Genomic DNA, 25,497 nt, shown 5'->3' on the forward strand with positions numbered 1-25,497 from the left:
AGGGTTAAAGATTCAGAAAACGTTACTGTCAAAAAAAGGTGGATTTACAGATCATTTGAACTAAAAGGGGCCCGAGAGGTCATCAAATTGACTGCCTTCATTTTACATAGAGCTTTCACCGAGACAGATTCGTGTGTAATAAACTTTATATTGGAAGGAAAATGTCAGAGAGAGGAATTTGACATCTGGTCACTGTTTTACTATTTTTAAAAGTGTCTATATTTTGAAAGCTTTATTTACTGGCCTTGTACAAACAAAGTGAAGATACTGAAACATCTTTAGTTGCTGCTTTTCCTGCAGTTATCACAGAAAGCCTCTTTAGGTGCTGAATAATGTAGTGTCAGGCTATCCAATTTTCCTCTTCTATCTTATTAAAAAAAAAGAAAAAAATGCCGGCCAGGCACGGTGGCTCACGCCTGTAATCCCAGCACTTTGGGAGGCCGAGGCGGACATCTCAGGAAGTCAGGAGTTCGAGACCAGCCTGGCCAACATAATGAAATAACATCTCTACTAAAAATACCGAAAATTAGCTGGGCCTGGTAGCGCGCCTGTAATCCTAACTACTTGGGGGGCTGAAGCAGGAGAACTGTTTGAACCTGGGAGGTGGAGGTTGCAGCCAGCCGAGATCGTGCCACTGCACAACAGCCCAGGCAACAGTGCGAAACTCTGTCTCAAAAAAAAACAAAAGAGAACCTGCCAAGTACCTTGACTATGTATGTCTTTGAGTTTGTTCCTGGGAAACAGTTCACATTCTCAAATCCATGCCTCTACTCTCTTGGATTTGTTTCCTCTGGCTTAATGGACAGGAACTATTTTTAGTTTAAAAGTGGTATGCTCTTCATTGAACATATTGATAGTAACGTATGTTTATAAGTTGAAATTAGAAAGGCAAACTATATAACCATTAATAAAATAGCTTAGGACTTACATGGCCTAATTTTACCAGCTCTCTAAATAATTTTTAAAAAGCTTTTTGGCCAGGCATGGTGGCTCATGCCTGTAATCCCAGCACTTTGGGAGGCAGAGGCAGGCGGTTCATGAGGTCAGGAGATCGAGACTGTCCTGGCTAACACGGTGAAAGCCTGTCTCTACTAAAAATACAAAAAATTCGCCTGGCATGGTGACACGCGCCTATAGTCCCAGCTACTTGGGAGACTGAGGCAGGAAAATCACTTGAACCCGGGAGGTGGAGGTTGCAGTGAGCCGAGATGGCGCCCTTGCACTCCAGTCTGGGTGACAGACTGAGACTCCATCTCAAAAAAAAGGAAAAAAAAAAAAAAAAAGAAAAGAAAAAAAAAGCTTTCCAAGGGCCCGGCTCACATGTTAACTGTTAGGTATTAAGTACCTGCAATAGTGCTGGTTAGATTTTTTTAGAGAAGGAAGGGGGCCACATTAAAAGAAGGAGAGAAGCAGATTTCAGAGTCAGAAAGTTCTGGGATTGGATTCTGCCCCTGCCGCCTGCTGTGTGTGACTTTAGGGATGTGACTCATTGTCTCTACATGTCTTTTCTTCTTTTTGAGACGGTATCTCGCTCTGTCGCCCAAGCTGGACTACAATGGCATAATCTCAGCTCACTGCAACTCCACCTACTGGGTTCAAGCAGTTCTCCTGCCTCAGCCTCCCAAGTAGCTGGGATTACATTCATGCACCACCACACTTGGCTAATGTTTCTATTTTTAGTAGAGACAGGGTTTCACCATGCTGGCCACCCTGGTCTTGAGCTCCTAGCCTCAAGTGATCCACCTGCCTCAGCCTCCCAAAGTGCCGGGATTACAGGCGTGAGCCACTGAGCCCGGCCCTCAATGTCTCTAAGTTTCAATTTCCTCATTGGAAATGGGGATAATAATGTTGATATTAATGTTAACAAACATCCATTGAGTGTTACTGTGTGGCAGGAGCTAGTCTAAGTATTTACATTTTAAAACTCATTTGTTCCTCAGACCAACCCCATGACCTAAGTAGTAGTATCCTAATTTACAGGTGAGGACATTAATGCATAGGATGACTAAGTAAACTGTTCCAAGTCACAGGGCTGGTAAGCCAGGACTTGAGTCTGAGAGAAGTATTCACCTCCTCATGAAGGAGTATTTCTCACATAGCATTAAATGCTATTAGTATCATTAGGATTAATATTAAAATATAAATAGTTTAGGAGACAGCTAATATCCTACCCAAGGGTCCAGCCCCATTGAAACTCTCCCTTCTCAAAAAAGCACGTCATGAGCACTAAGCTTGAAAGAGCAGCACCCTTCTTCTGAACGCTTGGCATCTAATACATGTATCACCTATGTCCCACCTATCCTGGGCCAGATGGGGTACCTTTTCTTGTGTGTATGCATAAGTCTGCATGTACATACATACATGCTTATATGTTTACATATATACACACATTTATATATCTAATCTTCTCAGCAAGTTTCAGAGATTCCTTAGGGCTCTGGTAACATCTTATTACTTTATAACCACCACAATATCTTAACAGAGTGCCTTGGAGAAGTAGAAATTCAATAAATATAAAATATTTCATTAGAATAGCCTTCACTAACTAACAATTCTTTTCCCTACAAGTTTCCTAGAAAAGAAGGTGCTAGCTATGGAAGACAAGCACATCATCCAACTACAGTCAATCAAAGAAGAGAAAGATCAGCTGCAGGTGTTAGTATCCAAGCAAAATTCCATCATTGAAGAACTAGAAAAAAAAATAGTGACTGCCACGGTGAATAATTCAGTTCTTCAAAAGCAGCAACATGATCTCATGGAGACAGTTAATAACTTACTGACTATGATGTCCACGTCAAACTGTAAGTTTACATATCATATTTTCTTCAGCTTTAATAACCTTTAGTCAGTAAAACTCTCAAAAGACTAAAAAATTTATCTTTCAGAAAAGGCACTATTTCTCATATATTTCATATGAAATATCTACCAATTGAAATGAAGGAAGAAGAGAAGGGGAAATATATGTTATACTAATTATTATGAAGGAAACATCCCAAACATACTTTGGATTCATAGCAGTAAAGAGCCTACTTTTAGTTAGTTCCATCACTAATTAGAAGGATAAGACTGGGCAAATTACTAAACCACAGTGGATATTAATTTATTTAGGTTTTACTTGGGAAAAATAATATCAGACCCATGGGATGGCAATTAAGATTAAATGAGATAATACTCTCAGTGGGTGGCATAAACTCGCACTTAAGAGATGCTAGTTCCCTTATCTTGCCAGGTTCTTAAGCACATTTTGCCTTCCTTATTATTGTTTTACTTTGCAGCTTCTCTTATATATTAGAGGGAAGGGCCAGGTGTGGTGGCTCATGCCTGTAATTCCAGCACTTTGGGAGGCCGAGGCAGGAAGATCACTTGAGGTCAGGAGTTCAAGACCAGCCTGGCCAACATGGTGAAACACAGTCTCTACTAAAAATACAAAAATTAGCTGGGTGTGGTGGTGGGCACCTGCAATCCCAGCTACTCGGGAGGCTGAGGCAGGAGAATCACTTAAACCTGGGAGGGCGGAGGTTGCAGTGAGCTGAGATTGTGCCACTGCACCGCACTATGTCCTCAGTGGGATAATGGCCTGAAGGGACAGGCAATGGGGTCGTGATACAGATAACAGTGTTTAGGGACATTCTTTTTAAATTCTTCCATACTAAGTTTACCCTATTTTGTTCAAGATGAAAGATCTTCAAAAAGTAATAATTTAATTTATGTGACTGTGAAGTATTTTCATTACATGTAATTGATGACCAACAAAGGAAGTTTGGATTATTTGCAGTATTTTAATTACATGGAATTAATGACCAAAAAGTAAGTGTTAATCTTTTCAGAATTAATAAGAAAACAGTCTGAAAGCAAACTTTCTAGAAAGGTTAAAAAAGTGGCACAGCCTTTTGCTTACTTAAGAATTCCAAAGCAATAAAACTCTCCAAATGATTGGGTCTTGAAATAACAAGTCTTTGTCTGTTCACGAACTCCGTTTAAATGCCTTACTATTTTTTAAAAGCAGCTAAGGACCCCACTGTTGCTAAAGAAGAACAAATCAGCTTCAGAGACTGTGCTGAAGTGTTCAAATCAGGACACACCACGAATGGCATCTACACGTTAACATTCCCCAACTCTACAGAAGAGATCAAGGTGAGGTATTCGTCTCCCCTTACTAACTCCCTGGCTCTAGGCAGGCTGCTTTAGAGAGTGAGGAACCAAAGAGCAGAAGTCTCTCCCCAAAGATCTCCCCCTGCCTCACACAGTCCAAAGCCATAGTGACTGGGCAGCTACCTCACCTAGAGCGCTTGCCAAGGGCTCTAAGTTCCGTTGCTGTGCAGGAAATACAGAAGCTACGTATGAATGACACAGAACTGTCTATCTTATCTTCGGCAAGAAATATGCTCTCTTTGCATTTTGCTTGAATAACGCATACTGTCAGCTGTTTTTCCTGAGGTGTCAGACTCTTTGCATTAATTTTAAAGAAAGTATCTTCCAAAAACTGAAGCTCAAATAACCATAGTGCATCAGCCATAGAGGTTTCATGAAATTAATAATTTCTATTGCCACGCCAAAGTCATTTTTCAGTGATATTAGTGTTCTTTTTCATGAGTGACTACATAGTGACTTGTACAGTTTGCTACCGCTGCCCTGCCTCACGCGAGGATGGCAGTTTTACCCACCATGGTTTTTGCTCTAGCTGAGCAAAAACGTTAACACAGTGCCACAGACCAGCAGTGTCGGCATCGTGAAAACAGTTTCAACCAGTGGACTTGCTGACATGGTCTCGGGGACACGCAGGATTCTGAGGTCCACACCATGAGAACCGCTGGGGCAGGCGATTCTAACCTCATCTAACGCAGTCTGGAAGACTCGAAACACACCATAAAGACAGCCTTCATTTTCTTCTCAAGCAGGGAGTTCACTTCAAGGCATATGTCCAAGTATTGCTTGTAATGTGAGTGGACAGCAGGTACTCACGACAGGCAAAGCCACAACACAGCTTACCTTAGTCATTCCTAGTTCTGCAGCCTCACTCAGAGAGCCTGTCTCCTGAAGGTGTTTTGGGAGATACTGAACTTCAGATGAGAAAAAAGAAAAATCACTTTCGGAGAATATTTCAATGTGGCTTCTCTTAAACATTTGATAGAGCAGAATGATATTACATGAGAATCAGTGTGGTGAAGGGTTATGTAACTACTGGATAACTGTATATATTAAATGTCTATAAATATATTTGCATATAAATGTAAAAGCAGCTACATATTGAACTAACACAAATAAGTACAGAGAATACACTGGATACTGTACCAAAATGGAAATTTTCGAGGCTCTTGGAAGTATTATCTCTTTAAACTGAGTATTATCCTAAGTATTTAACACAGTATCAAAGAAAAACACTTTAAAAATGCAAGCATTAGGGTTTTAAAGACCTGGAAGTTGAAACAGTAACATGTATCTTGATTATGAATGGAAAAGATAAATATTGTGCTATTCAACATAATGCTTTGCAAAGAAACCTTTCTAATTCATTCATGCTGTGTTAAATCAACCCTGAAAATTAGTTAATGTCCCTAACGCCCTAGAAGCAATACAACAGGGAAGGAAGGGAACAAACTCACAAACAACACAGTCTGCTGCAGATGAGAAGGCAATGAACAGACTCTAGGCTAAGCCTTTCAATCTCTTTTGCTATCTGGTTTTCATGACAAGTCTGTGCATGCGATTGTCTGTCACCAGATGTTGGCATGTTCTTGGCCTAGGGGACAGAAGTGTCAAGAGGGGGGACAGAGGATGCGTGTGAAATGGGGATGCCACGGACACCGATGTAGAGGGACAGCCGCTAACCGTGCAGCCCCATCACATTGTTGCATCTATGTTTCTCAGCCTAAGTGCAAGCTTCCCACCCCAGTGCACTGTCCCACCCCACAGCCCCCAGAATGACTGCAATATTCTGCAGAAAGAGGAAAATACATAGTACTCTGGGATTATATGAACCTCAGGTAATGGTTGGAAACTTTAGGATGTATATTGTCTTTAAACACTTGCCGTAAGAGAAACTCATTTCCTCAGCAGGGAACAGTAAGCTTTCAAAACCTCAATTTTCTCATCTCGAAAATAAGTGGTGTCAATTGTTACCTCTAAATTCCCTTCCAGACTTAAGACTCCATAACTCACAATCTGATCCGGGGAGAGATACACAGGCTTGGATGTAAATTCTGGCTCTGCCATTTGTGGCTCTGGGCAAGTCATTCAACCTTTCTGAGAGCTCAGTTTACCCATCTGTAACACCACAATACCCTCAACCTTGGGGGTTGTGACAACACAGGGACAGCCCCTGAGGTAGAACTTGGGACAGGAAATGGGAGTGGTCACCATTTTCACTGCCTTCAAAGACTACCAGACAACTTCTCTGCCTGGCAGGGGACCCGATTCTGCCCTGGTTTATCTAATTCAAGAAAAGAATGTTCAGTTGGTCTTTGAGCAGATCTTTTCCTAAAAGGCCAATATATGGCAGCTTTAGTTTTGAAAAATTCATTAGGTTCTTGTACAAGAGAGAGACTGCAAGATGACATGTATCAAAAGTATGTATGCTTGTGCTAGAGACATGGTTATTTCCTTCCCTAAATTTCACAGGACACCTGACTCCTAATGTTTGTCTCTATGTTTGCTATTTAACCCGTCACTTAATCATTGCCTCAGAGTTGAAGCAAGTCAAATATTATTTGCTGAAAAACCTCAAGCTTTATAGAAAGATATCAGGTTCCTGCACCATGCAGCAGCGGACAGATTAAAAATATTAACTGCCCTTAGATTTGTTGTAATTGGAGTGTTGTAATTGGTAAGGTCTTGGGAAGTATCTGAGGACTTCTGCTTTTCTGATCCTGACATAATCAATTTCAGCACTTTTACTCAGTATCTTCTGGCTGGGTGGATAACCCTATTTGAACACTATCTTTCTTTGCAAGTTTTATAGTCCAATTAACAATAATACTCCAGTTTTTACAAATCCTCTGTTCTTTTTTCTAAAAACCTGGATGAAGTACTAAGAAAATGTTCTAATAACCTTATCATCATCACTAATGGAATCAAAGCAAATACTGATATGGCTTAAATCATTTACGTGCTGGCAGTGACTCTCAGACATTTGAGAGTCTCGCCTCTGACTTCCATAACAAGATAAAACTTGTTCTCTGAACAAGACAGAACATGTATTTAAGTATTGGTAACTTCATAGCAGTGATTTTGACACTGAAGAATCAAATATTCTTGGAGCAAGGATAGGCTCACCAAGAACCATATCAATGCTTTCAACCCAAGAGCATACCATTTAGGATACAGAATCAATTTCAATATACGTACATGAATTCTCAAACCAACTTAGCTTATTCAGCTGGTTTATGAAACAGATTTTTTAAAAGACATATTGATAGAAGTGAGCAGCACTGACCATTTTGTTGACCACAGGAAAATAAGAGGCAGTATTATTCATGAACTGATTTAAACTTGGAACTGTGTTGAGGGACTTTTGGCCTATTTACCAAAGGGTCAGGTTTCTCTGTTTTTGGCAGCATTATGTCAGTGGAAAAAAACATAACAGGAATTAAAGAGACCTTATTCAAATCCTATATATCACTTAGTAGGTGAGTAACTGATCAAAATTAATCTAACTTTACTAAATCTTTTCTTCTTTCAAAAATGCAGAATTATGACAGTACAGCAGAGTTGTGAGATTGTAGATAATATACACAAAGTATCTGGCAGAGTGCTTGGATGAGAGTGGTGTGTAGCAATGATAATAAGAATCATAGCAATACAGAGTGATAATAAGGGGTTAGCTTGAGCAGACTGATTTTCTACATCAGATTAATTTAAAATGAGGAAATACTTTTCTTCTTAATAAATGTAATTTTCATTAATGGCACCTATCTTTCCAAACATGAGCGCCATTGGGGAAGGCAATACGAGCCGGGTGACCTTCCTGGAGAGAGACCAGAACCATGCTGGGGAGAAGTCCCCTGCAGACCAGGCTGTTCCAGGGACAGTTCTCTGGTTCCACTGGCAATGAGGCATCAGGCAGCCACTGCACTTCCTCTGCACCCCTCTTTCCTCATGTAGGAAATGAAAGAACAGGACTAGCACTCTCTTGGTTCTCTTTCCGCTCTCCTCTCTAGGATTCTAACTCATAAACAGAGAACAGTGCACATTGAAGCTTACCCTGCCAAATCGCCTCCATTATTCTCAAAAAGACCATGGGGCACAACAAAGGAAGAATATTTATAATTGGTTTTGAACCTTAACTTCAATATTTCCTACCTTGTATGTGGCAGAAAATTTATCTTAGTTTCTGGAAAACATGTTTCGTTCTACTGTAATCTTATTATTTAAAACTATTTATGTAATCTTATTTTCAGGGGGTTTTAATTTCATAATAAAACTCCAGCTGAGATGAAATTGAGCATGCATGTGCTTAGCTTAAGAAAGAATTCTGTGTTCTGGACAAAGTTTAAACCCACAGAGCCAGTTTAAGAGCAGAAATAAAAAGAGTTGCTTAGAGAAAAACTGTGGGCAATGAGCAATGTACAGAGAAGCCTGAAGTCATGCCCTTGAGGCCAAGCTGCTAAGCCAAGCTCAGGTCACACACCTTGCACCAGGACACTGGAGCCTCAAGGCCCTTGTGCTCAGAGGTGAACCAAAAAATCTGATTAGTATTGCACATAAAGGAAGCCAAACAGCCCCACAGTATGAGAATGTTAACAGGAGTCCTCCAAACCCTATGATCAAAGCGTATCCCCTTCACATAGCTCTCTGCAGAGCTGGCAGGGGCTGGCAATTAATGAAAGGTTTCAAGGCTGTGAACACAAGTCAATGATTTTCTACAGGATAGAGATGTGGGGTTTGGGGCCAATCTGCCAAAATGTGCCATTCACGATGAATCTCTAAGAAATAGCAATCTCTGGGCCAGCCATCAGGATGGGGTCTTTACCCTGGAACAGACGATGACAAGTGAGTCACATTCTCATCAACACTTTATATTATATTGCTGTTTATGTTTCACCATCATTTTAAATCCATCACTTTCAATTTATTTGAAACCATCTTTTTCTTAGACAACCCCGATGCTCTACTCCGTGCCTTATATCCCAGAGTACCCTCTCAGCCGAGTCCTGTATTCGGGGTCTACATTCCTCCTGCTTCTGCTACATAAGGGGATGGGGGCTCTATCACTTATACCCTGCATTCCCGTTTGCAGGCCTACTGTGACATGGAAGCTGGCGGAGGCGGGTGGACAATTATTCAGCGACGTGAGGATGGCAGCGTTGATTTTCAGAGGACTTGGAAAGAATATAAAGTGGTATGGACATTCTTTAAGGCATCAGAAAAGAATTTCCCTTGTGAAAAATCGCTTTCAAGATCTGTGGAACCTTAACCACCAATCCCAAACTAATCAATTACTTTTGACATAGTTTTCTTTTTGGTAGATGTGGGGTTTCATCGTGTTAGCCAGGATGGTCTTGATCTCCTGATCTCGTGATCTACCTGCCTCGGTCTCCCAAAGTGCTCGGATTACAGGCTTTTAAAATTGGTCTTCAAATTAGTTCTTCAAATTGGTGTTTCAGTCTCCCCTTTAAAGAATGCCAATATAAGGTAAACTGTATCAAAACAAAAGCTGCAGCCAGGCGCAGTGGTTCATGCCTGTAATCCCAGCACTTTGGTAAGCCGAGGCAGGTGGGTCACCTGAGGTCAGGAGTTTGAGACCAGCTGGCCAACATAGCGAAACTCTGTATCTACTAAAAATACAAATATTAGCCAGGTGTGGTGGTGAGCACCTGTAATTCCAGCTACTCAGGAGGCTGAGGCAAGAGAATCACTTGAACCCGGGAGGCAGAGGTTGTAGTGAGCCCAGATCATGCCACTGCACTCCAGCCTGCCTGGGTGACAGAGTAAGACTCTCTCTCCAAAGAAAAAAAAAAAAAAAAGCAAAAACAAGGCTGCCACTGCTTAGCTTGTTTTTAAAGGTGGGCTCAGCGTTTTTTTGGTAAGCCAACTGTTTCAAGGTGCTTCACATTTCCATGAACTGTACTGTTTATGCCGAGGCTTCTGCTGGTGGCTCCCCAAGTAGTTCTCATTATCCTAATACAAATTATCTTCCAGCAGCAGCTTAGTGTCTAATAACTGACCTGTTTAAAATCCATTTTCTTTTGGGGAGGACCCTGAATTGTCACAGCACCAGAAGTAATTTCTGCTATTTGATAGTTATTCTATGTTAACTTGATGGACTATCCACTTCAAATATACAAAGAAAAAATTACATGAAGTAATTGAATTTAACAACTTGCATTACAGGGATTTGGTAACCCTTCAGGAGAATATTGGCTGGGAAATGAGTTTGTTTCACAACTGACTAATCAGCAACGCTATGTGCTTAAAATACACCTTAAAGACTGGGAAGGGAACGAGGCTTACTCACTGTATGAACATTTCTATCTCTCAAGTGAAGAACTCAATTATAGGTAAGTGAGTTACTGGTAAACTGAAAGAAAAAATTAAAAGATTTGTGGCCGGGCGTGGTGGCTCACGCTTGTAATCTCAGCACTTTGGGAGGCTGAGGTGGGCGGATCATGAAGTCAGGAGATCAAGACCATCCTGGCTAACATGGTAAAACCCCATCTCGACTAAAAATATAAAAAAATTAGCCAGGTGTGGTGGTGGGCACCTGTAGTCCCAGCTACTCAGGAGGCTGAGGAAGGAGAATGGCGGGAACCCGGGAGGTGGAGCTTGCAGTGAGCCAAGATCGTGCCACTGAACTCCGGCCTGGGCCACAGAGCAAAACTCTGTCTCAAAAAAAAAAAAAAAAAAAAAGAAGAAAAGAAAAGACAAAAAAATTAAAAGATTTGCTGGGTGACTATTCCAGAAAATGAGAACCACAATGATTTAACCAAGATCTAAATTACTCTTTTATTACCTTAAACGGAAAAACATCTTGTTTCTCAGAATTATTACCTCTTTAAGTTTCTCTGGGTTTAAAATTCTAACTTTGGTTATAACAATATAAAAGAAACTTCATACAAACAGTCTTTTGTCTGTTGTGTTTACTGTGTATCTTCAAAGCCTAGAAGCATTCTGCCTGGTAGATAATTGGCTTTCATAGATACTTGTAAAATCAGTGAATGGTAAGTGTTCCCATGATGATATATCATACGAATAGCATAAATGATGGATACTTGTGACTGTGATGTTTTATTCCAAAAGGTTTCAAAACTTAATCTGTCTTTATGAAGTTTAAACACATTCAATTGTGTTCAATCTCAAAGTCAAGATTAGTTGTCAAGTTTAGAGATGGCAGAGTTAGGTGGGATGGTTAGTCAACTCTCCTCTCCTCTACAGGAAATATATCAGATTCACAGCATTCCCTGAGTGTTTGCCTTGTCCTCACCCATTTGGTGGCAATAATCATAATAATAGCATGGGCAACCTTGACCAGGAATTTACTTTCTGCCTCTAAAATGCCATGAGAGTGGAGACAGAGAACAGCAATGGGACTTGACAACTTAGTGTGCAGATAAGTATGGTGAAGCCACATGCACAGTAATGCTGGTACACAAGGCACATAGAGGCACTCCGAAATGTGAGCGCAATGGCAGGGGCAGAGAAGTGAGACTGTGTGCCCAGTGGCACCAACACCAGCCTAAAGGAGCCTAAAGAGCACAGACTGGTGGCGCCCGGTGATCACGGAGCACACATTATGAAATACCCACTTTGAGGTCAGAAATCAGCAAATGAAGGTCAACACGAACATCACAGAAACAGTCATCATCTGACCCACAGTCTCGTCTTCATCTCATTAATGCCCAAGTCAGACACTCTGCTCCACGACCTGAACAGTCTGAAAGCAGACACAACGTTAAAGTCCTTGAGCAGGCTGCCCAGCGGAGGGCTGTAGTGGGCAGCACAGAGAAGTGGCTGAACGTCAAGTTGCCTGAACAACCAACTGAAAACTCTACAATGCCTAGTATGTCCTGTTTTACAAACAGTGAATGGAAATTCAGAAGCATGTTTGAGAAACAGATATACGTGGATGTGACTCTTTAAACATCAGTGAAGCATATTCACTATTCGCATTATGGAAAGACCAGGCTCTCCTGGAGAGGTAATGACCGAGATGAATGAGAAGATAGGTGTTTGGGCCTCACAGCAGTTCCAACTTGACTCCAAAGAGATCAAAACTTCAATGAATTTTGAGACACAAGTGGTTGGTCATTGTGTTACCTCCAAGTTAAATATTTTTTCAACTGGCAAGAGTTAGGAATCTACAACAGAAGAATTAAAAAAAAAAAAAAAAAAAAGAAGCACAAGAATTAAGGATTAGGCTGTTTGTATAAGAAGAGTTTTACAAAATGGGTCATTACCCTTGTACACTGACATCATAAAAATATTTTAAACTGAGATGGTTCTTAACAGATATTTCCTTTAGAAATGCAATCAATTTTTGGATAGGCCATTTGGAAAAATACACATGTTGGTTTAAAGCTTAATTTGCTTGGCAAGATAAAATAGATATTACATCAAAATTATTATCCTATAAAACATGATGCTAGCATGATAAGAGAACTGTGAAGGGACTGAAACTTTTCATCACTGCAAATGCTTGGAGACGCCCATTGTATGCAGCATGTAAGGGATTTTTTTCCGGAAGAAATGTTCTCCAAGTGTGGGAAAACTGGAATATACATGTTATAAGAAATGGATAAACGCATCAGTAGAATTTGATTCTTTCCAGTAAAACTAAAAGCTATGTGTACATTAAACCTTAACAATTGGTCACTTTTCACACACATTCTGGCAATTTCATATAACACTGAGGTTTAATTGTTAAATGTTGATGTTACCTCTTTACTCCACTGTCATATAAAAGAATCCCTGGCAAAGCTGCAGAGATGGAAAAAAAAATCAACCCATACCAACGTAATGCAACTTCAAGAACATGGCCATTCTTAATAACCAAATTTTAAAGAAAGCACTTTAAACCAGGGAGCCATAAAAGGACCTAAAATTATACAAAACCTTTCGAACAGAGACTCATAAAAAATAGTATTCTCCCTTATTTTTCTTGCCTCTGGGGAAAATTTAACAAGTTCCATGAGAAGTAAACATGTTCAAAGGAGACAGGAGAGTTAAAAGATAAGCAAGGGAAGTGGTTCATCTCAATCCTGTCTATGATTAATGGGAAGACAATGGAAAGAAAGTAAAGTGTTTCAAAATCCCAACAAAGATGAGTATTTATGACATTAACATTTTGCAGCAGGCATTTAGAGACTGAGCTATGGCCAGTCTCACTTTTGAAACATGTAGGAAAATACTGAGACTCACATGTCCAGTTCACGCCTTAGGATGAAGTTTCTAGGGCTGCCTTAATACTGAAGACACTTAGGAGCAACACTTATGGAACTCCACATCACATGGCCTCATCCTCATCTTTTCACAACTTCTTCAATAAACAAACATCTCTGTTTAGGTGTGCACCAGTGTTGAAACATGGCAGAGGGGTTTGCTGCATCTGGTGCAAATCCTACCTCCACGACTTAAGAGTCTGACCTCGGACAAGTTCGTATCTCTGAACCTCAGTGACTTTCAGTGCAAAAATAAAGATGGCGGCCACCACTGCGGGTGGTTATGAGCATCCAGTGTGCGTGTAGGTATAAGCACCTGGCCTGGCCTGACCAGCAGGTAAAAGTAAAAGGACCTTTTCTTTCTTCTTTGCACTCTTCCAATACAAACTGATAGAAATTATATTATTCCAAATGCGGCAGTTAGTAAACATTAGCAGGTTTTACAAAGAAGGGCATCATCTTGGTGCTTCAAGTACACTTCTCCTGCTACCATTGCAGGATTTGCTTTGTAGGCCCCTCACCTGGGTCTTGGTGTGCCTGTTTCTCCATCGGGATGTGAGGACTCAATGTGCCAACATAGCATACCCCATTACGTGATGCCTGCTCTGATCTGTACTGAACCATCTGCCAAGGGGCTTCTTTGCAGCAGAAACTCCTGAACATAGTTATGGAAAATTTAAAAAAGAAAAGAAAAGAAAAGAAAAAACAACCTCAAAACATATTGTCTTCTCCCTTCCCTTATTTGCTCCTTGCTGGTACACAGATGACCAATAATAAGTCGTATTTTTGCAATACAACTTACAATGGTTCAACTTAAGGTTTTTCAACTTTACGATGGTGTGAAGGTGATACACATTCAGCAGAAACTACACTTTGAGATTTAAATTTGGATCTTTCCCTGGCTAGTGATATGTGGCACGACGCTCCCTTGTGATGCTGGGCAGCGGCAGCAAGCCACAGCTCCCAGTCGGCCCTATGATCACCAGGGTGAACAACAGACACTGCGTGCACCATGTTGCCAAATGGCTCTGCCTGACTGTGGGCTAATGTGAGTGTTCTGAGCACATTTAAGGAAGGCTAGGGCTAAGCTACGATGCTCTGAAGGTCAGGTGTATTCCATGCATTTTCAATGTACAACATTTTCAACCTTCAATGGGTTTATCAGAACATAGTCCCATGGGAAGTCAGGGATCATCTGTATTGTAAATAGTGTCTAACTTACTCGGACATTTGTTCCTTTCTCAATGTCTAACAGTTTAATTACTTTACACTACTATACAGACATGAGGCAATGCAGCCACAAGGATTTATTTTCAGCACCGTTCTGTAGATTTCTTCCCCAAACCCAGTGGCCATTCCTTGTCTGCTGCATTCTCAATCCCCCCGGGGCGCCCTGCGGAAAATGATGTTTGAGGTTGCCCAGTTGTGTCAGGACTCCGTCTCTATGGAGGACTGGAGACCTGGGAGAAGGACCCTCGTGCTGCATTTCTCTCTCTTCTGTTTATCTGAGAGCAGCAGGAAAATAAATTACAGGGCTCTACAGTCGCTGCTGATAGTTGTGCAAGTGATATGTGTTGAAGGTTTCATGAAAACATCCCTCTTTGCCGAAGGATTTGATGATAAGTTGGTTCCTGTTTATACCAGTGCAAAATATTTTGTCCAGAGTATGCATTAGTCCATTAATGAGTACAGAACATGCTTCTGTGGAATAGAATTCTTCATTACAAAAAATTTTCCACTATGGTCAATCAATGACCCGAGCCAACTAAAGTTGTTTTTTTTCTTTGCACACTTACAGGATTCACCTTAAAGGACTTACAGGGACAGCCGGCAAAATAAGCAGCATCAGTCAACCAGGAAATGATTTTAGCACAAAGGATGCAGACAATGACAAATGTATTTGCAAATGTTCACAAATGCTAACAGGAGGTAGGGATGACTTTCTGTCTTCCTATTTGTATTGGCAAGGAACGATTTCATAGAGGGAAAGGCTGGCAATTTGGACTTCAAATTGTGATTGGTAATGATGTCCACAATTTCATACGTAGACACACTAGCTTGACATAGATAAATGTGTTTCACTTTTTTTAGACTAAGTTTTAAGTGAGAATATGATATGGAGCTAGACTTGTCAGCAAGCCAACCGTGTCTCCTCAGGACCTAGCCCTGGCAAGGAGAGGAGATATTTGATTCTTAGCAAGCTCTCCTGGGTTTGTGCTTGCTGGATACTAGAGAGATGGTTTAATTACATTTTGCTTTATTTAAAAAGTTAAAAATTCCAAGTAGCAACCAAAACAGTAATACACATTATAGAAATATTTCCAAATAATAATTTAATGTTCAAACAAGGAATTTCCAGTTGTCATTTATTATTTATTTATTTTGAGACACAGTCTCCAGCTGTTTATTTATTTATTTTGAGACAGAGTCTCACTTTGTTGTCCAGAAGGGAGTGTGATCGCAGCTCACTGCAACCCCTGCCTCCCAGGCTCAAGCAATTCTCCTGCCTCAGCCTCCCCAGTGCTGGAATTATAGGTGCCCACGACTGCACCGGCTAATTTTGTATTTTTAGTACAGAGAGGGTTTCATCCTGTTTGCCAGGCTGGTCTCAAACTGCTGACCTCAAGTGATCTGCCCGCCTCAGCCTCCAGAAGTGTTGAGATTACAGGCGTGAGTCACCACACCTGGCCCCCGTTGTTTTTTTAAAAAAGATTTCATTACTATATAGCAAACACCTATAAACACAACGAGTTAACCAACCTCTTTTAGTGAATCAAATTCAAACGAGTGATCTTCTTCTTTAAGGCCTGTCAGGTTTTCTACTTTTAGTATCAGACTGCCGTAAAACAGACAATGAAAACCACACTCACAAGCAAAAGACCACTGTAGTAGTCACTTAAAACGGATGGGTTGGTATTCAGAAACATTTGAGAGTTCAAACATAGGAATCAACTTTTAGAAAATGTTATTTTTCTGGCCTGGTGGCTCACGCCTGTAATCCCAGCACTCTGGGAGGCTGAGGCGGGCGGATCACCTGAAGTTAGGAGTTCAAGACCAGCCTGGCCAGCATGGTGAAACCCCGTCTCTACTAAAAATACAAAAATTACCCATGCGTGGTGGCAGGTGCCTGTAATCCCAGTTACTCCTACTCAGGAGGCTGAGGCAGGAGAATGCCTTGAACCTGGGAGGCGGAGGTTGCAGTGACCCAAGATCGTGCCACTGCACGCCAGCCTGGGGGACAGAGTGAGACTTCATCTCAAAAAAAAAAAAAAAAAGAAAAAAAAGAAAATGTTATTTTTCTGATTTTTTAAGTTTAGAAATTCACTGACAGGAACAAACACTACTACTTAGTAACTGAGACAAGAAAAAAGTCTGACAAATGCTGTCCAGTTAGTTCTTGAAAAACACTGAAAGATTTAAAGTAGCAACAAAAACTCTGCCAATAGTGCAAAATGAATGTAAAGAATAACAGGAAAAATGGGAGGGTTTAATTTCTAGAGAACATAAATCGTGTCTGCAAAAATTCATATGTTACCCACCCAAGAAAAACAAAGGTAAGAACTATGGTCAACATATTTTATAAATGAAAGTTACTACATTAAACAAATGGATGACCCAAGTTATGATGCATTTACACTATAGGAATCATTAAGAGGTTTGGGCGTGCACACTTGTAATCCCAGCACTTTGGGAGGCCAAGGCAGGCGGATCACCTGAGGTCAGGAGTTTGAGACCAGCCTGGCCAACATGGCAAAACCCCATCTCTACTAAAAATACAAAAATTAGCCAGGTGTGGTGGCGCACACCTGTAATCCCAGTTACTCAGAAGGTTGAAGCAGGAGAATCGCTTGAACCGGGGAGACAGAGGTTGCAATGAGCCGAGATCATGCCACTGCACTACAGCCTGGGCGACAAGAGTGAGACTCTGTCTCAAAAACAAAACAGAACAAAACAAAAAAACAAACAAAACAAAACAAAACAAAACAAAACACACAAAAAAACAGCATCATTAACAGTCAAAAAGGAGGATTTAGTAATGAAAATAATATGAAATTTGGTAATATTCAAGTCTTTAAATTTCATGCCTTTTATACTGAAAGAATCAGGCCTCATGAAAAAAAAAAAAAAAAAAACAATCCTCTGTTTCCTGAGAAAATATGACTACTATTTGGTAACACAGGTCCTCCCTACTAACCATTATTACATCAATGAGCAAAGCCCTCATATTGATTTTGCAAAAGCTTCTTGTTTCCCTCATCCTGGCACAATCATCCTTTTTAAAGCTGAACAGCAGGGAAAGTGGTCGGGTGAAGGAGCCACAGATACCTAGGGCTTCGTTTCCTGTCTGCCCTTCCCCCCACATGCTGGACCCAGTTCTCTCCTTGAGAAGGTTGTGGTTGTTAGACCACCCGTATGTGGTGAGCTTCTCGGGAGAGTAGGAGAATCGCATTAATAACCAAGGAAACAATATATTTACTTACTCAAATCAAGATTTAGGGGCTGAGAATGTAATTGGAAAAGAGACTGAGGAGAGGAAAAACAGTCCAAGAGAGAAAGTGGAGTGGTCTTGCCTGTGAAGGGGTCAAATTCCAGCCAGCGGTCTGGACCATTAATGAACCAGCCTAATGAGCAGCTCCATTTTGCATGGACACCAAGTTCTCTAGTCAGACAAGCTCCAGAAGAGACTGACTTATGAATCTGTCAAAGTGCTGAATATGTGAAGGATTCTGAGTAGAACCCATGCAAACTTCCATCCAATCTGTATTCATCTGAATCAAATGAAGTCACTGAGCTGTTACCACCAGGAAAGAATGTAGGAACCTGGATGAAATAACTGGCACTCACAAAGCAATGTGTAAACACAACACATATATATAGAATATGTATATTCTATATATAACATATATAATATATATTCTATATATACATATATAAAGGATATATAGTCTATATATACATAAAGAATATACATATTCTAGATATAAAGAATATACATATTCTATATATACACATATAAAGAATATACATATTCTCTATACGTATATAGAGAATATATTCTATATACATATATATAAAGAATATATATATACATATATTCTCTTTGGCATCAGAGTTTTTATTTAAGAAATAATACATTACAGGTAAGGCTAAAGAGGCCCTGCCAGTGCCATTCCCTACCTGCTGCTTGGGTCGAGGTTAATTCACTTTATTAATTTTCCTACATATGGAGATATCAATCATAATTATTTTCTGTATTTTAAAAATTAATATAAGGAGTATCATACTGTATGTGTCCCTCCAACACAGTGTTCTTGAGATTTATTCAGATTAATATATGTAAAATCAAGGTTACAGCAGACCTCTCTTCTCCTTAGGGGAAACATTCCAAGATGTCCAGCAAATGCCTGAAATCACAGACAGTATCAAACTCTATGTGTTTATTTTTTCCTGTTCACACATATTTATGAAGTTTAGTTTGTAAACTAGGCACAAAAAGAGACTTAACAACTATAATAAAACTGAATAACATACAACATATTGCTTCCAACTTCATGGATATAAGATTTGTTCTTCTATAGATCTTAGCACCCTTAGTGTACGATTTTGTTCTCTCCTTATTAAGTCAGGAACGTTCACCTTTTCACTTAAAGGAAGCACTTTACAGCTTCTCTTTGGCATATCTGAATTGCCAGCATCATCACTCTTGCACTTTTGGGGCCATTATTAAGTCAAATAAGGGTTACTTGAACATAAGCACTGTGATACAGCGTGGATCCACGGGATGGAGGGGATCATTCACGTTCTGGGAGGGAAGAAGGGGACAGCAGGAGATTTCATCCCGTTACTCAGAACAGCATGCAATTTAAGGCTTATAGATTATTTCTGTCACCCAGGCTGGACTGCAGTGGCGCGATCTCAGCTCACTGCAAGCTCCGCCCCCGGGTTCCCGCCATTCTCCTGCCTCAGCCTCCCGAGTAGCTGGGACCACAGGCGCCGCCACCACGCCCGGCTCATTTTTTTGTATTTTTAGTAGAGTCGGTGTTTCACTGTGTTAGCCAGGATGGTCTGGATCTCCTTACTTTGTGATCCACCCATCTCAGCCTCCCAAAGTGCTGGGATTACAAGCGTGAGCCACCGCGCCCAGCCCCTGCTTATAGATTATTTCTAGAATTTTCCATTAAATATTTAGAGCCGCAACTGACTTCAGGTATCTGAAAGTGCAGAAAGCAAAAACAGCAGATGAGAGGGGACTACTGTGTTTCTTTCTCTCACAAACCCCAGCATGCTCCTGTTTTTGGCCAAGCCCAGAAATTAAGGTGTAGATGGGGCTTCACTCCCACAGCCCCCGTGCTGGGCACCTCTCCTGCCCTGGCTCCAGCTGAGTGAGCGCACACTCTCACTTTAAATTTCCTCTTTGTCTCTGAAACATAGAGACTTCCTTTTTATGTAGCTCCACTGAGTACTTAATATTTTGGGTTAAAGTTCAATTAAAAAAATCCTTTAATAGAGCAAGGGGAGCCTGAGCGAGTCCAGCCCACCATGTTGCTGGGACTGGTAAGTAATCCTGGTTGAAGGAGAGTTTTCCAACTGTGCCTCAGATGTTTGCTTATCCCCGCTGTAAGTGTGTAGACACTGTGGGCTTACAAAATAGGACTGTGGAGAATTCAGGCCTCTCCACACAGCGTAAGGGAAAAGGTGGAAGAATGCTTGTAAAAGCATTTGCAGTAATAAAACTGTGATGCCATGGGCGTACAGCTGGAAAACCATCCCTCTGCCAGTGCACATCCTATACTCACAATCATCTGCATGTGCCTCCTCCACATGCCTGCAATGTGCCTCCTCCACATGCCTGCAATGTGCCTCCTGGCTTAGCTGAGTATTGCTGTCTTCGTTGTGGGAGCTGGCATCACCTAGTTCCTAATTCCTTCTGTGTTTTACTTTCACAGGCTGGTGGTTTGATGCATGTGGTCCTTCCAACTTGAACGGAATGTACTATCCACAAAGGCAGAACACAAATAAGTTCAACGGCATTAAGTGGTACTACTGGAAAGGCTCAGGCTACTCGCTCAAGGCCACAACCATGATGATCCGACCAGCAGATTTCTAAACACCCGAGTCCACCTGAATAAGACTGTCTCGAACTATTTTCAAAGACTTAAACCCAATGCACTGAAAGTCACGGCTGCGCACTGCGTCCTCTTCTACCACAGAGGGCGTGTGCTCAGTGCTGACGGGACCCATGTGCTCCAGATTACAGCCTGTAAACTTTGTCACTTAAACTTGCATCACTTAACAGACCAAAGCAAGACCCTAAACATCTGTAATTGTGATTAGACAGAACACCTATGTAAAGATGAACCCGAGGCTGAGAATCAGATTGACAATTTACAGACTCTGCTGTCACAACGAAGAATGTTATGTGCAAGTTTATCAGTAAATAACTGGAAAACAGAACACTTATGTTATACAATACAGATCATCTTGGAACTGCATTCTTCTGAGCACTGTTTACACGCTGTGTAAATACCCATATGTCCTGAATTCACCATCACTATCACAATTAAAAGGAAGAAAAAAATCTCTAAGCCATAAAAAGACATATTCAGGGATATTCTGAGAAGGGGTTACTAGAAGTTTAATATTTGGAAAAACAGTTAGTGCATTTTTACTCCATCTCTTAGGTGCTTTAAATTTTTATTTCAAAAACAGCGTATTTACATTTATGTTGACAGCTTAGTTTTAAGTTAATGCTCAAATACGTATTTCAAGTTTATATGGTGGAAACTTCCAGGATCTCTGAAATTATCAACAGAAACATGTGCCATTTTAGTTTATATGCAGATTGTACTATTTTTTTCTGCCTGATGGTTAAATATGAAGGTATTTTTAGTAATTAAATATAACTTATTAGGGGATATGCCTATGTTTAACTTTTATGATAATATTTACAATTTTATAATTTGTTTCTGAAAGAACTAATTGTGCCTTGTGATAAGGAAACCTTTGATTTTAATGATGAGGAAAATTATACATTTCATTCTATGACAAAGAAACTTTACTATCTTCTCACTATTCTAAAACAGAGGTCTGTTTTCTTTTCTAGTAAGATATATTTTTATAGAACTAGGTTACAATTTAATTTGTAGTTGAGAAAAGCCTTCTATTTAAGAAATTTACAAAGCTATACGTCTCAAGAGTCACCCTTAAATTTACTTAAGGAAAAAAATAATTGACACTAGTAAGATTTGTTTATGTCAATCAGCAAACTGAAAAAAAAAAGTGTTTCAAAGTGCAAAAACAAAATCTGATGTTCATAATATATTTAAATATTTACAGAAAATTTGAGAACACAGGGCCGGGTGCAGTGGCTCACACCTGTAATCCCAGTACATTGGGAGGCCGAGGTGGGCAGGTCACCTGAGGTCAGGAGTTCAAGACCAGCCTGGCCAACATGGTGAAACCCCGTCTCTATTAAATAATACAAAAACTAGCCAGGCGTGGTGGTGGGCACCTGTAATCCCAGCTGCTCGGGAGGCTGGGACAGGGAGAATTGCTTGAACCCAGGAGGCGGAGGCTGCAGTGAGCCAAGATCACGCCACTGCACTCCAGCCTGGGTGACAGAGCAAGACTCCATCTCCAAAAAAAAAAAAAAAAAAAAAGAAAAGAAAATTTGAGAACACAGCTTTATACTCAGGACTACAAAACCATAAACTCCTAGAGTTTTAACTCCTTTTGAAATTTTCATAGTACAATTAATACTAATGAACATTTGTGTAAAGCTTTATAATTTAAAGGCAATCTCTCATATATTCTTTTCTGAGTCATTTGCAAGGAAGTTCAGAGTCCAGTCTACAACTAGCATCTACTATACGTCTGTCTTTACCTTAAAGTATTCTACCATTATTTTTTCTTTATTCCATTTTAAAATATAATTTATTTTATGCCAACTTCTCCCCGCTCCCTTGACGTAGTTTTAGAACACATAGATGTTGCTACATATTTTGAGTCAGTGATGGACTCTGGCAAAGTCAAGGCTCTGTTTTATTTCCACCAAGGTCCACTTTTCCAACAACGATTTAACTGAGTCAAGAACCTCCCTACCTTAGAACTGTATCTACTTTCTATTTAAGAAGGTTTTATGAATTCAACAACGGTATCATGGCCTTGTATCAAGTGGAAAAACAACGGAAAATAAGAAAATTTCACAGCCTCAAAAGACAACAACAACTTTCTATGATATCTCAATAACAACAGTGGTGGATACTTAGGCAGGGAAATGATAATGCAGGAAAAACTGGCAACAACACAATTTATATCAATTTTCCATGTAGGCAGGTGAGACAAAATTCAAGGACAAACCTCATTATGTCATCGGGCATCATATATAATCTCTTATGACCGAGAAGGGGGGGAATTTGTGTTTTTACTTTACACTTCAGTTCCTTACACAGTATTTCAAACAAACAGTTTTGCTGAGAGGAACTTTTCTCTCCTTAAGAAAACATTTATAAAGCTGAAAGGAAATCAAACAGTAATCTTAAAAATGAAAACAAACAACCCAACAACCCAGATAACTACAGTGATCAGGGAGCACAGTTGAACTCCTTTTTATGTTTTAGCCATACGGCCTACTCAAACAGCTAAATAACAATACGGGTGGCAGATAAAAATCACCATTTATCTTTCAGATATTAATCTTTTGAATGAATAAACTGTCACAAACAAGTTAACATTTTTGAACATGAAAGGCAACTTCCACACAATTCTGTATCCAACCAAACCTTAAATTACCCACTTAATTATTACTTCATCTTAAAAAAAATTAGAACCCAGAACTTTTTCATGAAGCATTTGAAAGTTGAAGTGAAATTTAGGAAAGTCATAAAAATATAAAGACTGCTATCACAGCACCAGCAAGCCATAATTTTTATACCTATCAGTTCTGCCTCTATTAACAGTAAAAACATTAAACAAGGTATAAGACTACTTGCCCAAGAATTCAGTCTTTTTTCAATTTTGTTTTTCTCAATTCTGAGGACGTTAATCATTAAATTTTCTTTGGACTGCATTCCTGACTACTTTTGGCAGGATGGTCTCACGTTCTCACATTTGTTCTCACAAATAAATTGATAAAAGATGTTAAGTTCTGTGAATGTCTTTTTAATTATGGGCATTATTGTGCTTGACTTGATAAAAACTTCAATTCTACCCTTACGTTTATAATAATTTCTTGAGAACACCAAATTGCATTTACCATCATAAAACAATATTTGACTTACAGGGGCTGCAGGGAAGTGATTAGACAGTTCGAATGGCTCCTCAGAAATCCAGTGACCCGATTCTAAAGACCATAGCACCTGCAAGTGATACAATAAGCAGATTTATTATACATTTATTAGGCTTAGCAGGCAATAAACCAAGAGTCACTCTGAAGACACAGCAAAAACAAAACAAAAAATTCAGCAGCGATACACTCCGCAGATCTGAAATAGATGTGTTCTCAAACAACAAAGTCTCTTCAGAATCTTCATGTTGCATAAATGTTATGAATATTAATAAAAACTTGGTTAAGAAAAAGTCTCAGAACAAGAAATCTGAGTCATTATTCTCATGAGGCCGAATATTTAAATATCATCCTGTTTTTACACAATGAAATATTATATATATATTTTTAATTCCAAGTTTCTAATTTGTGAAGTTTTATAAACAGTCCTCTATAAATATTCCAGACTTTTATTAATTAAAACAGTGAATTAACAGAAGATGGATCACAAGCCTAAATTCCAAAGCAATCCCTTTGGCTTGCGACTTGGTTTCTAACATTGGCTAATATTTTCAGAAGTCCCCCGGAATACATTTGAAATTCCTTCCCAGACTTTGGAAGAGTAAAATGTCCCATAAACAAGCTTTCATCATCATCATTATCATCATCATTATACTCTTAGTATTTGAATCCCCATACTTTTAAATGATCAGTACAATCTTTTCCTTTTTAATTCAGTAATATCTGAGGTTCTGCAGCCGTCTCTACTCCAGGACCCAAATCCCTGAAAATCTGTCTCTATAAACCAGAAGTTTAGAGCTAAAATAATAAAGCTGGATTATATAATTCCTGTTTGTTTGTTTGTTTGTTTGTTTTTTGAGACAGACTCTCACTCTGTCATCCAGGCTGTAGTGCAGTGGTGCAATCTCGGATCACTGCAACCTCCACCTCCCAGGTTCAAGCGGTTCTCCTGCCTCAGCCTCTCGAGTAGCTGGGACTACAGGCGCCCAGCACCACACCTGGCTAATTTGTTTTGTATTTGTAGTAGAGATCAGGTTTCCCCATGTTGGCCAAGCTGGTCTTGAACTTCTGGCCTCAATTGATCTGCCAACCTCAGCCTCAATGCATGTTATTTAAGGAGATATAATAACAATATGTGAGGCTCCCCACAAACTCATAAAATTAACCCAGAAAATAAAAGGTAAAAATCAGGTTCATTTCAGACAAGAGGCAACATAGAAGTATAGTACAGTGAGAAATACAATGTACCAGTGACAGAAGCCAGGAACCAGCCTTAAAAATGCGTGTGGCATTCAAGTTCAAATATAATCCACATTAAAATGTCAACCGAATTTAAACAACCTCATGGAGAAAATTTATGTCCTCTGAATTTAGCCCTTTCTAAATGTTAAGAAAATAAAACCATAAGAGGCTAAAGTAGAGTTCTGGTCAGTAAATTAATTAATTTACATAGGCATCCCAGGAATTAATATTGTATAGAGATAGGAGAAAACACTAATTCAGTTGTATTAAAATCATCAAATCAGAAATACAGTGTAAACATTTTGCTCCAGTAGTTTCATCGGCCAAACACATCTTTACCTTAGTAGAGTGTTCAAAATAGCGAAAATCTACTTTGAAAGCGCACAGGTAAGGCTGTACGCAAACTTAAAAACAAAAGGTTGGCCCAACATATTTCTCATAAGAAGGGCAGAGTGAATTCAGCATCTGCTGCATCAGGAATTCAGCATCTTGTAGGTAACACATTACATAATGAAAATAGTGTTTTTTACATTGTAATATTATCATTCATAAAACCCAAACCTTGCTGATGAATGTAACTAGTAACTACATCTGTGA

General features: G+C 39.8%; 2 protein-coding genes across 5 annotated transcripts in view; one reads left to right on the plus strand and one right to left on the minus strand.

Annotated features, from left to right (window-relative positions):
* The window catches only part of ANGPT2 (angiopoietin 2), a 60,607-nt gene extending 39,318 nt beyond the window's left edge, over positions 1-21,289 (plus strand). For 2 of the 3 annotated variants that reach the window (XM_010381380.2, XM_010381382.2), the window contains 6 exons: positions 2,569-2,801; positions 4,004-4,134; positions 9,236-9,337; positions 10,330-10,496; positions 15,172-15,302; positions 20,321-21,289. In XM_010381380.2, coding sequence (XP_010379682.1) covers positions 2,569-2,801; positions 4,004-4,134; positions 9,236-9,337; positions 10,330-10,496; positions 15,172-15,302; positions 20,321-20,481 — 925 coding nt within the window. In that variant the 3' untranslated portion in view covers positions 20,482-21,289. The remainder of the gene's footprint in view (positions 1-2,568; positions 2,802-4,003; positions 4,135-9,235; positions 9,338-10,329; positions 10,497-15,171; positions 15,303-20,320) is intronic. The other variant, XM_010381381.2, reaches the window with a different exon arrangement.
* The window catches only part of MCPH1 (microcephalin 1), a 240,709-nt gene that overhangs the window by 123,775 nt on the left and 91,437 nt on the right, over positions 1-25,497 (minus strand). For both annotated transcript variants that reach the window (XM_010381383.2, XM_030937575.1), the window contains exon 12: positions 23,654-23,731. In XM_010381383.2, coding sequence (XP_010379685.2) covers positions 23,654-23,731 — 78 coding nt within the window. The remainder of the gene's footprint in view (positions 1-23,653; positions 23,732-25,497) is intronic.

This window comes from Rhinopithecus roxellana, chromosome 9, assembly GCF_007565055.1.
Source record: "Rhinopithecus roxellana isolate Shanxi Qingling chromosome 9, ASM756505v1, whole genome shotgun sequence".
NCBI classification, from domain to species: Eukaryota; Metazoa; Chordata; class Mammalia; order Primates; family Cercopithecidae; genus Rhinopithecus; species Rhinopithecus roxellana.